The sequence below is a fragment of the Aythya marila genome (genome assembly GCF_965140915.1).
Source record: "Aythya marila genome assembly, chromosome: 1".
Lineage (NCBI taxonomy): Eukaryota > Metazoa > Chordata > Aves > Anseriformes > Anatidae > Aythya > Aythya marila.
Window position 1 is genome coordinate 147,589,514 of NC_139042.1, and position 14,953 is coordinate 147,604,466.

A 14,953-nucleotide genomic window follows, 5' to 3' on the forward strand; every position below is an offset into this window, starting at 1 on the left:
ATCCAGAAGCTTGCAGATTTTTTTCCCCCAAATTCTTAAGAAGAATCACACATTTTGGCAGATGCATTCCAAAGAGTCCTTGTTGTAGTACACAAAAATAAAACAGCTTTCCTGTAGCTGCAAGAGGTGACTTGAAGGTCTCCTTTCTTAAGACCATCTTGGAAATGGAACATTTAATGTCTTATATGTTACTTGTAAATATATGAATATACAGAGTATGCCATGCCATCAATTTGTGAACAGCAGATCAGGTCTTCAGCCAGTCTGAGAACGTAACTTCCAAATCATAGAATATCCTGAGCTGAAGGGAACCCACAAGGATCAGAGTCCAACTCCTGGTTCCATATAGGACCACCCAAAACTCAGACCCTGTATCTGAGAGCGTTGTCCAAATGCTTCTTGAACTCCAGCAGGCTCGATGCTGTAACCACTGCCCTGGTTACAGGGAGCCTGTCCCAGTGCCCGACCACCCTCTGGGTGCAGACCCTTTCCCTAACCCCCAGCCTGACCCTCCCCTGTCCCAGCTCCATGCCGTTCCCTCGGGTCCTGTCGCTGTCCCCAGAGAGCAGAGCTCAGCGCCTGCCCCTCTGCTCCCCTCGTGAGGGAGCTGCAGGCCACCATGAGGCCTCCCCTCAGCCTGCTCGGGGCTAAGCAAAACAAGGGACCTCAGCCACTCCTCCTGTGTCTTGCCCTCTGGATCCTTCACCATCTTTGTTCCCCTCCTTTGCGTGCTCTGTAATAGCTTTATGTCCTTCTGTTGTGATGCCCAAAACTGTACACGGTACTTGAGGAGAGGCTGCACCAGAGCAGAGTAGGGAACATATGGCACTAATGAAAAAACATTAATCATATTGTTAGAATTTGAGACACTCATGGATTATTTTCATGCAGAAACAAATGTTGTATTCCAACTTCCATATTACTGTCTTCTCTGTGAAACTGTAAGGTTTTAAAGTAGAATTTTTGCATCAGCAAAAGCCACGTTTATTTACCTATATCTAAATGTCTTGTACATGTTCTTTGTAAGATTTGGGACTGAAAAGAAAAACTATGCTCTTCCCAACAAAAAAAAAGATGGAAATACTATAATAGCATCACCATCACTAGCAGAAGTGAATTAGAAATAGCCTAAGTACCTTTATCTTTCAAAAGATTACATATTCCTTTGAGTTAGCCAATGAACTTGCTTTCTAGAAACTCATGTTTTCTTGGGATGAAGTCACAGTGTGCTAATGTTATAAGCACTGGCCTCTGACTTCACTGCAGAATCAAGCTGGAGAAGGATCTGGGCTATGAAGGAGATGGTTTTAACGGGAACACTTAGGAACAGTCTTCAGCGTTTCCAGAGATTAACATTGCCTGATACAGTCTTCATTTTGCAAAACCCAACATTTTTCAGAAGTATCAGCAACATTCACATGTACAAATTTGGCAGAAAACAACTGTTTCTTTATTTTTACACTAGAACTGATTATTACACAAAAGGCTTAAAAAAATTCAGAACAGAATGACCTGTAAATAGTGCTGTTCACAACCATGCAGGTGTTCTGACTCCATCCAAACCTCAACCAGTGCCCATGAGGACTAAGTATTGACCAGTGAACTGGAAATGGATTTAGACTGCTTTGCTACATTAAGTTCCTCAAACAATTTCATACTGCCTTCTGACAATCATAGGTAAACAGAAAAATATCTTAGTTTCCTAATAAAGAAAGGAAGCAACATGCCATTGTTTTTATCACATCAGTGAGCAGCCAGTTGCTTCCTAGTCTTGGCTTTGGCAACGAATGACGTTATGTATGTGTTCATGAACAAAGTACATAGGGTTCTTCCATGGCATCCTCCTACCTGTTTTCATTTCAGTCTGAGCTAGTCTTGTTGCAGCTACTGAACTGTGCACTGGAACCAGGAACTGATTTGGTAGCCAAAGAACACCGTAATAAAAGAGCATTACATACCTGTATCTTACCAATGCTATTTCTATGCCATTAAGGCCTACCCTGGTCAACTGCCCAGTGATCTCCTTGGCTACTACCATCTCCTACAGTGTTTGAAATGCCCATGTTGTAGCACCAAGTAGTTCTGCTTTTCATTTTTCTAGGGCAAGGCTCCCAAGCCTCACAAACACTGAGCTCCCACTCCATCTCAGTGCCAGTTTGTTATTAATACAGTCTGATCTGAAAATAAAAACACTCCAACAAATCACGATGTAAGTAAAATCTTCATATGTATTATGTCAGTTACAGTTATGCAATGGCCAAATATTAGTAAATTCATAGCTAATATTAAATTAAAACTCTGGAAAAAACAGCGACAAACAGTTCCATGGCACGTACCATTTTTTACCATGGGGATAATGCTTACCCTTTGTCCAAAGGGACAGTGGGAACAAGTATAAATATAGAAACTGTCTCCAAACTGCAACTCTAAGCCTATGTTAATGCTCTAAACTGTCACTGACTTTCACTAAAATTATTCAGATCCAAACATAAGCAATGATTTAGGACATCAATTTAAAACAATGCTGGTGACCCTGTACCAGTCAGGCTGGATTGATTTCCATCCACAAAGCAAACTACAGAGTGGCAATAATTTATCGCCGGTCTTACAAGAGCATATAGTATGTAAATATATAAATTTTAAACACACATTTCCCCAAATTTAACCGTGGCTGAATATTTTAAAATGATTTTTAGAACAAATTAAATGCCAAGCCCTTTCTGTTTGGATGCTTTGCTTTGTTTTTCCAGCCTGAATAAGTCTATGGATATTGTTGTAGTTATACAAGGCCAATGTTTCACTTCGCAAACATTGAAGATGAAGGAACACTTGAAGCTTCAGCACCAGAAGGAAAACAAGGAAGAGTGCAGAGGGTAGCTCCATTCGGAAGGTTAGAGCTATAACAATTATTGTTCCAGTTTGTTACAAGTAGCTCATAAAGCCTTTTATTCTAAACAGTCCTATTGTTACTGACAATCAAAGGGATTCTTATGTGGGATTACACCTTCAACACCCTAGAGCTGATACAGTTTGTAATCTTGAAGAACAGCAACACAAACCAGTTCCCCGTAAGCACTGGAGAGATCAGAATACTTGTACTCTGTTGCAAAATGTCATTTCAGTTCATGCAAACCTTTGCCTTCTTCCTTAGAAGAAGGAGTTACTACACTTGGAGTTTGTTCCTGGGATTTTTCTGTTGCTGGAGTATTGACTTCTTGACCTAAGTTTTTATTTATTTGTTAGACTGAATGAGGGTAGGAAGAGAAGAGGAGCACCATAGTAACAGCAGACTAATTAACATTGCTTGCGATGACACTGATGATTTTCCCCGTTTGTCCCCTGTCTCTCCTACACTCTTCTCATTTTGCTGCCTTTTCTTTTTTCCGGAGTGTTGTTTAAAGAGCTGTGAAAGTCCATTCTTTTGAGAGAACAACATTGGTGATTTCCTTTAAGTCTTTGCTTCCATAGGAAGCAGATACCTGGCAGATTTGCAAAGGAATGCTAAATCAACTATGGAAGTTCTGCACTGTTGTCTGTTTCTGAGAAAGTCGTAGAAGTTCTTCTCTAATTGCTTTTATAAGAGAGGCTGAAGAGTGACCTGGCTGGAGGTCCTCAGTGGAACTGGTGGTGTAGCAAAGGCCCTGGCCCTGAAGGCTGTTGTGCGGAAGCTGAGCAGGGGGTGCCGAAGGCTGCCTGGCTGAAGTCCTCGGCATCTGGAATACTGGTGAGGAGGAATATTCTTGGTGTCCATGCATATGCGTCTGGAAAAAGGTAGAAACCGTTATTGTACTTTCTGAGTAAATATGATAATCCCAGAAAAGACAAGAAAGCAAAAAGGCAAAGAACAGAGGGAAAGCAGCATGGAGATGCTTCTGTCTGCTGCCACTGTTCTTTTGTTGTATGAATGAGTGATTCTTCTTATGGAGCACAAACAACAAGCATACACAAATTTGCTGGACTGCCTCAAGTTCAGGGATTTTTAAAATCTCTTTGAACATCCATTAAAAAGTCTGACTCCCTTCTATGTCTGTTATGTTTAGAAACTGAAATGGAAGGAGTTGGGGAAAAACACAGAACTGGAAGTCAACGAGTTGGCTTCTCTTTCCTTGCCTTTCCATCAGCTTCCTAGAAGACAATAGGCAAATCACCATCTTCTGGTTGCAATTCCTTTGTACCATCTATAAAATAGGGATGCTTCTACTTTCACCTTCCCATTCTCTGTCTGGCTTGCCTGTCCAGAGTGTACACTTTTAAGGACCATGTAAGTGACCTGTGCCCAGGAAAACACGGTCAACAGGAGAAGCAACAAAAGGCAAAAATGGTTCTAGTTAGAAAGACTGGATTTTTCTACACTCAGCACAGTTCTACAGATCTGAGAAATACCTTCCCAGTTTAGGGACAACTATTGTTTAATGGAAGAAAGGGCTTAATTCTGTTTTTGTTCAGTAACATATATTCTTTAATGAAACATGAGAGAAACATAACAGAATCCTAAGTTTATCAGCTTGTCTACCTGGAAAAAAATCTGCTTACACTAAAATCAATCATAAATTTACAGTACGCTAGGTTACTGCACTGACTCCCAGTATGGACACAAACCAGGTACATTTTGAAAAATCTAAATTCCAGCTGATATCCCTAAAGCAATTGCTTCCTCTTGCTGAGTATCTGTGAAGGTTGAGAGGCAGCCAGATGAAAACACTGAACACCAAGGACTTGAGGCTGCTTGAACATGCCTTAATGAACCTACAACTCAGAGGAAAGCAGCACAATCCCCTTCCAACAAGGAGCGTCCAGCTGCAGCATATTCAGATCACAGCTATCACAATCTAGTGAGCAGTAACCTCTGCAGATAAGCCTGAAGTAGCAGCAGAGAGAGCTAAATGGGGAGGGAAGAAAAGACAGCAAGGTCAGCTAGAAGAGGATTTGGGGATGAGGGGGAGGGGAATGAAGGGATTATAAAGCTGAGACTGGAAGGATATGGGGGACCAAGAAATACTGTAGCAGCAGTGTGCAGGGAACACAAAAATGCATGGGAGTATGTTGCCTAACATCTCTCATAATATAAATGAATAAAATCCAAGCCATTTGGCTTAGGACTGAACTAAGAATAGATTCTGACTCTGTTGCATAGCTCATGCAGTCCTGATCAATTGCACAGTTAATTTGGGAAGAGAGATTAAGAGGAAAAGAAGCTTTAACAGGAGAATGATAGGTAAAGAAGATTTTCCGAGTAACATCCTGTCTTCCTTCTTATAAAAGGAAGGCGATTTTAGTATTAGAAAGGAATGAATAGGTCTCTTGATTGTTCAAAATTACTGCATGTGGCAGTGAAACCTGAAACTAACTCATAAGTGGAGTCTAGTTAGCAAACCTGACAAGCACTCTGTGGGTTTATAGAAAAGAGATGATATCAAAAATATTAAAAACAAATGTTCCTTGACACATGGCTCTTAACATCAAAGTAAACTACATTCAGGTTACTTTCACATTAAAATATACTACATGATTCAGCTTCTATCTCATACTGTATTGAATAAGCACCATAAGAATAGCTTCTTAGCAGATATTAGGAAGAATACCTGCTGAGGACAGTGGCTGTTTTATAACATTAAGGCTATAAAAATTTTTCTTAAATATCTCCCAAAACTAGAAGCACATATTGTTTTCATATATAACATCATAATTAAACAGGTTGAGAACTTCCAAAAACAGAGGTTACTTTGGAAACCTAACCTATGTACAGCAAATTAGGGATAGGAAAGCTAGAAGAACTTTTGTCCAATTTTAAAACATTTCTTTATGAATATAAATACAGGTTTATGTATTATGTAATGCTATATATGTAATAATATTTTGTTTGATATAGCATCTATAAATTATATTTTTGTATTAAAACTTCCATCTAATTAACAGTAGTACAAAATAATAGACAAAAATATCTTTGAGTCTTTTAGTTAACTTCTTAAGGAATGAAGATTTATGAGATCACTTTGTGCATTTGTTCATGTCCACATAATAACAGTTGAACTGTGCCAATTTCAAATGAATTTCATGTATAAATATATATATATGCACATACACATATATATGTATAAATAAGTATATATGACAAATTTTACAAAAATAAGTCGCCAATTAGATGTGACTAGATTTTTGCTATCTGCTGCTCAAGTGACCAATTGCTCCATATTGCGTTTCCTGTTAGCTAAGGTAATACAAAAATCATCTTGGTTGCTTAGACCTTCTAGATGGGAGAATGAAGGTGAATTGATGGTAACCTGCACAGTGATTTTGGGTCAGGTGGCGTAAGAGAGAGGTCATATTCCAATGGCAAATCAGGTGTTGACAGTACAATAACAGGTGAGAATACTGTGAGGAAAAAGGCCATGGCAGGAACACAAATGCAGATCCCTTTCAAGTTCATGGCAGAAAGATCACTCCAGATCTATCCTTCCTAAATGCAGAGGCTAATGTTTTTGCTCAGAATGAAGGAACAGGAAAGCTGTTTGCTAAGAATGTTTTGCCAAGTTGAATACTGTACCTTAAGGAATGTGTCTATCATTAAGTAAATTCTCCTTTCCAAAAAGAAGAAAGAAATTTAGAGCTCTGTCCAAGTGAAGGAAACCAAACTCTGAAGGTAATTATTTAAGTATGGAAAGCTACAAGTTAAGGGCTTATCTAACAAACTTAAACTGCCTTAAGTATGTAAAAAGGCTGAGAAAGGCTTCCTCTCTCAAGGAAGAAAACAGAAAAATTGTAATTATAAGAAGGGAGAAAAAGGGGCACAAAGGCGTTGCTCTCAAGATTACTACAGTAAAGCTGTCGCAGGTCAGTCCACTTCAAGATGCGAGTACATCTAACACTGACTGGTAGCAGGCAGCTGGACCTTTCTTGGAAATGCCACACAGTATCTTCAACCTCACCACACATTTGGTTGAATCAGAAATGTTGGCTTCTAGAAGCAGCACTGCCAAGAACATGGAATCACGATGGCTGCCTAGGACACAATGATAAACTAATACATATTAATTTACCACATCCTGCTGACTGAGGTAGGAAAATAATTCGTTTAGGAACACCTCTACTGTTACGTGCAAGTATGTGCCTTATTCCACAGCCCTGACTCCTGCTGTTGTGCACTGATATAGAAGACAAAAGAACTATAATAATACAAAGTAGAAGGGTAGTCTGGGACAATTTAATTCAATGTTTTCTGTTTAAAATGATTGCAAAATACAAAGGCATATTTCAAAGAAGGAAATGGAAAGCAGTATCCACCTCTGCCGGTGCTCAGAAGCAGAACTGGGTGAACTGCAATTAATGAATGAAGGCCTCGAGTGAAGAAAAAAAAGGGTTAGAGTAAAGTGAGAGAAAGCAGTTAGAGAGAAGCAAATGTGAAAGAATAGCAAGCAAAAGTTAGAAGAGCTAACGAGGGTTCGAAGAGCAAAGCAAAGAATGTCAGAGAAGCAACTGAAAGTATTCCAGGGGGAAAAAAGTTCCAAACAGTAATGCAGGAAAAAAAAAAATACCCGAACATATCACTACTTTGGAAACTATGCAAATGTGTAACACAGTACTCACTGCATCTCGCCTAGCATATTCATCCTCTCCACGGTACTGGGGCCACCCTGGCCCCCCCGGCTGGCCATGCCCTGCTCTGCCTGAGGGGATCTCCACTTGTTGACCTCCGATCCTGCTAGCAATTCCCACCTGAGTGAGGTGCTGTATCTGAGAACCTTAAAAGCAAATATTGGTTTTTTCATCTTTATACACAGTCAAGTTTGCAGGGCAGACAAAATGACAACATAAAACCTTGTTGGAAGCAGGAGACAAGAAGAAAGTGGAGCTCCATTTGTGTAATTAAAAAAAAAATCAGCAGAAAGAAGGCTATCAGTATAGAATAAAGAAGGAAAAGTTGTGTGCATTTTGTGCAGTTCATTTGAGTGTGATGCTTTTCATTGTCACTGCACTGAAGGAAGAGGTTAAGATACGTGCATCTCAGGCATGGACTGCACTGCATTCCAAAAACATGCCAGCCCTTTTCAAACAACACTTACTGAAAGCCCTGGCAATGTTTTAATGTAAATTACTTAGCAGCAAAGAGAAGATATTTGCTACCGTAATAAACCACATTTGCATCACACTGGCAAGACCCTAACTCTCTAGGCTACATTCTATTCCATCTCTCACAAGAATAAAATACATGACTATGTAAAAGTGTAGTTCTTGCAGCTTTGCTTTATGGTTAAATATTAAACGATGCTGTCGTTGACTAACGAGAAGGTCAGAACACACTGTATCTCCTTTCAGCCTGAAAGCTAACCTCCTCCTTTCTAACTCCCCTCCACCCCCCACTGCTTTCAAACACATACAAGGAGAGCCACCACCATTAATTGTAAGAGACATGGAACAGCATGCCAGCTTTCTTTTTTCCTGAATTGCCTCCCACAGGGAAACAAAATTTATTTTATAAATACAACAGAAACGAAACATTTAATAAACCCACAGATACATAACAGATAACTGTGCGTGTGTGCATGTACAAAAAGGGAGGAAAAGACAAAACCACTGATTTACGTGATGTATTGTTAGTTAGCTTTCATATTTTCCCCTCAAAAAACAATCATTAATTGAGAAGCTTGATATTTACACATGCTGAAGGACAGTAACTAATCATCTGAATTCCTCCTAAACTTTAAAGCCAAAGATGCATGAACATCAGAGAATAGTATGAATCAGAGAATTAAATCATCATCATTAAACTGTAACAGTCACTACAGTTCTGTCATTCTCGTACATTTAACAGTTAAAGGGAGAGGAGAGCAACTATCAAAATTAGGACTCATGATTACATTATCGTATTTTTAGCCTATTTCAAATCCCCAAGAAAAAAATATTTGTCTGTGAAAAAATTAACTGTGGCATTTGCATGATAATAGAACATTTTATTCTTAGAATCAGTGTTTGCTGCTTAATTGCAATATGATGTTAGAATTTTACTCATGACAGCATTGATAAGCACTATGGAAATTATCTCAATATTGAATTATGTTCCATATTTCATATGGGACAGCAACAGCACATAACTTCAGAAACTAAAAGACACCGCTTTCATGCATACATTTCTATGAAGAATAGTGAGAAACAAAGAAGCAGCAAAGTATTGAATTACTATTTATTGGTAGGCTTATTTGGGATGTATTAATTATATAATTTGGCACCAAGGAAATTACCAATGCTTGTAAGACACTAAAAAAAGAAGTGGCAAAGCACTGCCTTTTTCTGCAAGGTCTTACATACATGTATGTAAAGTTAATCTCTGTTTGTGACTACTTTTTTTTTTTTTTTGGCAGTGAAGACAAGGGCCACATTTCAAGTATAATATCTGAAGAAGACTTGTATCTTAATAGTGATCTCAGGGTAAGAATAGATATGGAGAAGGATTTGCTATTATAGTGCATGTTCAACTGAAGTGTACCTGCAGTGCTTCCAACTGGTCGTGGTCGTGCCACTGATGGCATTTCCTCTGAGTATATTCCTCTGGAGGAATAATGAGCCTCGGGTGGCTGCTGGTCTGGGTGCATTAACTCCGCAGGTTGAAGAAAACCTGGCCCAAAGTTCTGCCTGGGGAAAATAAAGGACCCAAGATCACAAAAAGTAAACTGCTTAATTAAAAACAGTTGTGGCAAGTATACCTCATACAACACCTATTTGTGATGACTTTGAAGTAACTATTTTTGTCCTCCTTGATGTCCTGCCTCACAGATGAAAATGAGTTAGAAACCCTACCAAAAATTTCATGCAAGTGTTTTTCACATGTTGCAGCCTCCTCAATGCAGAGGAAAAAGCTGACCTTGTTTTCCCCTTGGTTAAAAATGTATCTTCAGGGAAAAAAAACACAAGCAACCCAACACAGAAAAACCAGGCCAGTAGTGATGAAGCTGCATACTGTAGCAACATATCTGAATCTTACTCAAGAGTTGCTGGGCATAAAATTGATGTCTAAATCTAACCATACAAACCGTATTACATGTGTATTTCATGAACAATTATTATTTCATCAAGTTTTCTGAACATTTTCGAGAAACCCTACAATTCCTTCACAGAACAAGAACAGACAAGGAGATGTAAATGCTGCTTTCCCTGTGCTTCCTATTAGCATACCCTTAACCTTGACATGGAGAAGGTATGTTTTAAAAGAATGACGGCTGCTGAGTTTTCAAGGAGTATTCATTCATTACGGGGGAGGTGTGAGCACCTAAGCTTCAGGTGCTTAGTTACAAGGCTAATCTCTTAAACTGCAGGTATGATTTAAGGAAAGGGACGTGCTCCTCAACAGGGATTATAAATATTCAAAGCAAAATGTTAGGTTCACTAAATCATTTTCTGCAGAAGCCCATCTCTCATGGTTGATTATAGAAGAAACAAGTGAGACAAACACACTAAGTCAAGTACATGAGGTTACACTAAGCGAGGACAGGGGCCTAATTTTATATTCCTTTTAGCACAGTAGCACCGAAGCTGTTCTAGGCTATGGACTGCTACCTAGTCCATTCTTCAACACCTCCATTTTGCCTTTTTTTTTTTTTTTTTTTTTTAAACAGGAAAATTCCATGACTGCATCTAGTTCAACCAATTCTTGATTTGTGCTTTATTTGGAAACTGACCACTTCTGTATGAAGACCAGATAACAAAGACGGCTGAGATAAAAATAAATGGTCTAATAAAGCCAAGTAAGAGCATAATAAACTAAAACAAGTAATTGTAAAGTAAAGCTCTAACTACTTGGCATGCAGTATTAAATGAAGGACGTGTAAGGGGTTCAAGGTGCAGAAATCCCATTGTAGAACTGCCAGAATCTCCCCACCTCCCGTGCATACATTCCCAACTGTCCACTCAGTGGATCCAGAAGAAATAATTTTCAGCCAGACTTGTGAGCTCGTTAAAATAAATGCCTGAATGGGTAGGTAATGTTTAACAGTGTCACTTCTGTTACTTTAATCACTGCAACCAGCAAAGGATGTGATCATCTGGCACTTAATGTCTATAATGCAGAGTTGGAATCTTGATAAATTATTACAATTTTTGATGATGTCTTTAAAGAAAATACCTTCTCAGCATTACTGCAAATGTTTTATTTTTGTGCCAATTTTTCTGAATACAAGATCCTATCCTTTCTTGCTGATGGGTTTGTAGCTGAAAGGTGTAAGTTTAATAACCCACTACCTTCTCTTAATTTTTTAAATAGATAGATACAGCTACTCTTTAAAGTCAAGCAGAGATCAACAGAAGAGTCCAAAATGGGATACATCTCTGAATCTGTATCATACAGGCTTTTTAGTGCTACTTCCTATTACCAGACTGAGACCGAGCCTCCAATTTATCTTTCCATATTAAAAAAAAAAAAAAAGAAAAAAAAAAAAAAGGTTTAATCTCCAGTTATTAAATTAACTGCGGAGAAGCTGCCCACCAAATCAATTTTACACCACCAAGCCACTATAGCTAAGCATCTCTGTTGCATTATGTGGTATTTTCTGGTAAAAAAAAAACAAAAAACTGTTCATTGTATCTTTATGTATACACAGCTGATATGTGACCTAGGTCTTTCACATTTAATTTTTTTTTACCTAAGTTGGTTCCAGCCCATTAAAGATGCTGACTGCATTTGTGCAGAGAAGGGAACAGGAGGTTACCCAACTATTATTCCTTGCATTGGGTATTTAAGCCAATGGACTATGACATTGATACATGCCTCCTAATCATACTGACTGCAGGTCATTTTTAGCTCCTCAAGTTAGTACACTGTTATATCAATTTACATAATCATTTTCTGAATTTGAGCATAAACCCCATTCTACAACCCTGAGAAGATCCCTTTCCATGTTTTTCATGTTTCCATGTTTTCTGTGCTGCGGCAATCCCAGGTATTTGGGGCAATCCCAGGTATTTGCATAGACTGGGAGAAGAACTTGAGAGCAGCCCTGTGGAGAAGGACTTGGGAGTCCTGATGGACAAGAAGCTGGACATGAGCTGGCAGTGTGTGCTTGCAGCCCAGATGGCCAACTATGTCCTGGGCTGCGTTAAAAAAGGGGTGGCCAGCAGGGAAAGGGCGGTGATTGTGCCCCTCTACTTTGCTCTTGTGAGACCCCACTTGGAGTGCTGCGTGCAGGCCTGGGGCCCCCAGCACAAGAAGGATGTGGAGCCCTTGGAACACGTCCAGAGGAGGGCCACTAAGACGATCAGATGGCTGGAGCACCTCTCCTATGCAGAAAGGTTGAGGGAGCTGGGCTTGTTGAGTTTGGAGAAGAGAAGGCTCTGAGGAGACCTCATTGCAGCCTTCCAGTACTTGAGGGGAGCCTATAAACAGAAGGAGCAACACTTGCTTAAATGTGTTGATAGTGATAGGACAAGAAGAATGGTTTTAAACTAGGACAGGGGAGATTTAGGTTAGAAATTAGGAGAAAATTTTTCACTCATAGGGTGGTGAGGCACTGGAACAGATTGCCCAAAGAGGTTGTGGATGCCCCATCCCTGGAGGCATTCAAGGCCAGGCTTGATGCGACTCTTGGCAGACTGCTCTAGCAGTTGGCAGCCCTGCCCAGAGCAGGGGGGTTGAAACTAGATGATCTTTAATGTCCTTTTCAACCCAGGCCTTCCTATCATTCTATCATTCTACTGACCAAGCTTTAGCAAATCTTTTATTTTAATTAAAATTTTAAGGAATTCTTCCTGTTAAGATCAATGAGCATGCAGATTGTTAACTTAATCTGCTGACACTGGCAAAGCCTGTGTTTGAACTATCTAAATAATGATGTCATTAGTTTGTAACTTATAGAAGTCCTACACCAAGGGCTGACAAACATTTGAACAAAAATTATGTTGCAAAGACACCAACTTGTGCAGGTGTTTTAACATGGGCTTCAGCACTTCCACAACTAAATTATCATGTTTTCCCTGAATCTGTATCAGGCAAACAAAGAGAAAATCCCCAGCAATAAACAGTTGGTTATGCTTTGTGTTGGCAGTCACAAAATTCATAATCCTCAAGGTTACCTAAATTAAAAAAAAAAATGCACAGCATGTTATACTTTATGCCCTTTCACATATGCTCCACTAAGATTGAAACTGTCAGCTCTGGCTAAGACCTAGGTGAGAAAATGTGCTTAGAGATTCCACCTTTTCTAGTTGGTCCTTTCAAAACAGGGTTGCAGAACAAAGGATAAAGGAAAGTTCTTTGTATTCATTTTGAAGCTAAAGTATGCCAAGTTTTCAAGGCAGTAAAGACTTTAGATGAAATCTTATGAGTGACACAAATACCAGTGGTGTTTCATCTCACATGATGAGCTGTAAGAAGGTAATGAGAGAGCAGTACGAGGCCACCTTTTTAGCACCTTGGCTGCAGCAGCTTGAAGAGTCTGAGACAAGTGTGACCCCAGTAGGTAACCATGACTCAAGAGTCTAACTTCATGTGTAGTTAGCACATAGGCACCAAACGTGGAATGAACAGTGACTTTGACAACTGTTTCTTCTCTTTATGCAATTCTCTCACACTAAGGCCAGGAGAAGATGGAAAATCTGTTCTTCCCCCCTTATTTTATAGCAATAGGCCTACAAGGCATGCTTTTGCTGTGAGGGTCACCATGCTCTGAAATTTGTTAACTCGGTTAAAAATAGAACAAATCTGTTAGTCATCTGCAAGCTTTTGCAAGTGAGTGCTGCCCTGAGGCTACAGAAATAAGATGAAAGCGAGAGTACTGGGAGATGTACACGCATTGGAGTAACTGTTTCAGGCCCTCTAAAAGCTGAAACTCAGTGGTTTACTCAGTATTTGGAAGGACACCTTTACAGCCAAGGGGCTAGAAAACATTTCTTTTTAATGAAGGGTTGGATTCCACACAGCATGCATGTGTTGTTCATGCCACATAAATAAATAACACAGGCTGAATCTGGATTCCTGTTACTTCTCATTTATATGGTACTTTGCATAATAATATAACAGTGTTAGTAAGAACTCTGTAGGAATTGAAAAGAAAATAATAAATGGTAATTCCATGAGTGAAAAGCTACCTTGGTAGGAGACCTGGTGCTGCTGGCGGAGTCATTCCAAATTCCACATATCTCTGTCAGAAGAATGAAAACAAATGAATTAAAATCAAAATGTGTACCCTGGGAAGTCCACTGTCAGCCTTTTAAGTGATGAATTGCAGAGATCACTAAGCGTTTATGTGTGATTGGACTGCAACCTTAACAGCTTTGTTTTACAAACCCTGTGGCCTAAGAAGGCCTGGGAAGCACTGTTACAGTGGGACAGCAGTCTCTTCTGTCTTTACGTACCTTAAAAACCTCTCAGAAATGCTTTTTCTCATCTGCAGATCAAGCAGTGCTCCAACGTCTGTTTAGCTTAAAACTTTCAGCAAGCTAAGCTTTGCATTTGCAAACTGTTTTAAACCTCCAACAAGCATCAGACAGCAACAGCGATACCACATGGCTCAAACTCAAGAGTCCACTGGGGTTTTGAAACTCAATTGTTGTGGAACTCAAGATGACCTGAAATATTACCTATGTGTGTCTCAGTGCTCCACAAAACACAAAGAACTACACATAGAAATACTGCTTCCCTACCCCTCACAGTCTGAAAGCATTTGGATGTCTTGCTGGAAAACATGATCTAAGAACAGTACAGTCTTTTTTCATTTTCAAAATACATACTAGCATATGTATTAAAAAAAAAAAAAAAAAAAGTACTCTTGGACATAGCAAAGTTGATCTGTTTAAGATCATAACTGAGATGATCAGAAAAACTATCCTAGAGAAGGAGAACTCCTATATTCTCTTGTGGTTGGGTTGGGAAAAGGGAAAAAGAATACAGAAGATCACCATATTATGATGGCCATTTCAAAACTCTCCTGGATCCAGAAACTATTCCGCATTTGTGGTAAGCCCTGACAGA

General features: G+C 39.4%; 1 protein-coding gene across 5 annotated transcripts in view; it reads right to left on the reverse strand.

The window, feature by feature from the left end:
* Positions 1–680: 680 nt before the first annotated feature.
* Positions 681–14,953, reverse strand: part of KIAA1549 — a 139,561-nt gene continuing 125,288 nt past the window's right edge. For all 5 annotated transcript variants that reach the window (XM_082771916.1, XM_082771918.1, XM_082771920.1 and 2 more), the window contains 4 exons: positions 14,071–14,123; positions 9,482–9,627; positions 7,585–7,739; positions 681–3,761 (listed from right to left, as the gene is read on the reverse strand). In XM_082771916.1, the coding sequence (XP_082628042.1) occupies positions 3,507–3,761; positions 7,585–7,739; positions 9,482–9,627; positions 14,071–14,123 (609 nt within the window). In that variant the 3' untranslated portion in view covers positions 681–3,506. The remainder of the gene's footprint in view (positions 3,762–7,584; positions 7,740–9,481; positions 9,628–14,070; positions 14,124–14,953) is intronic.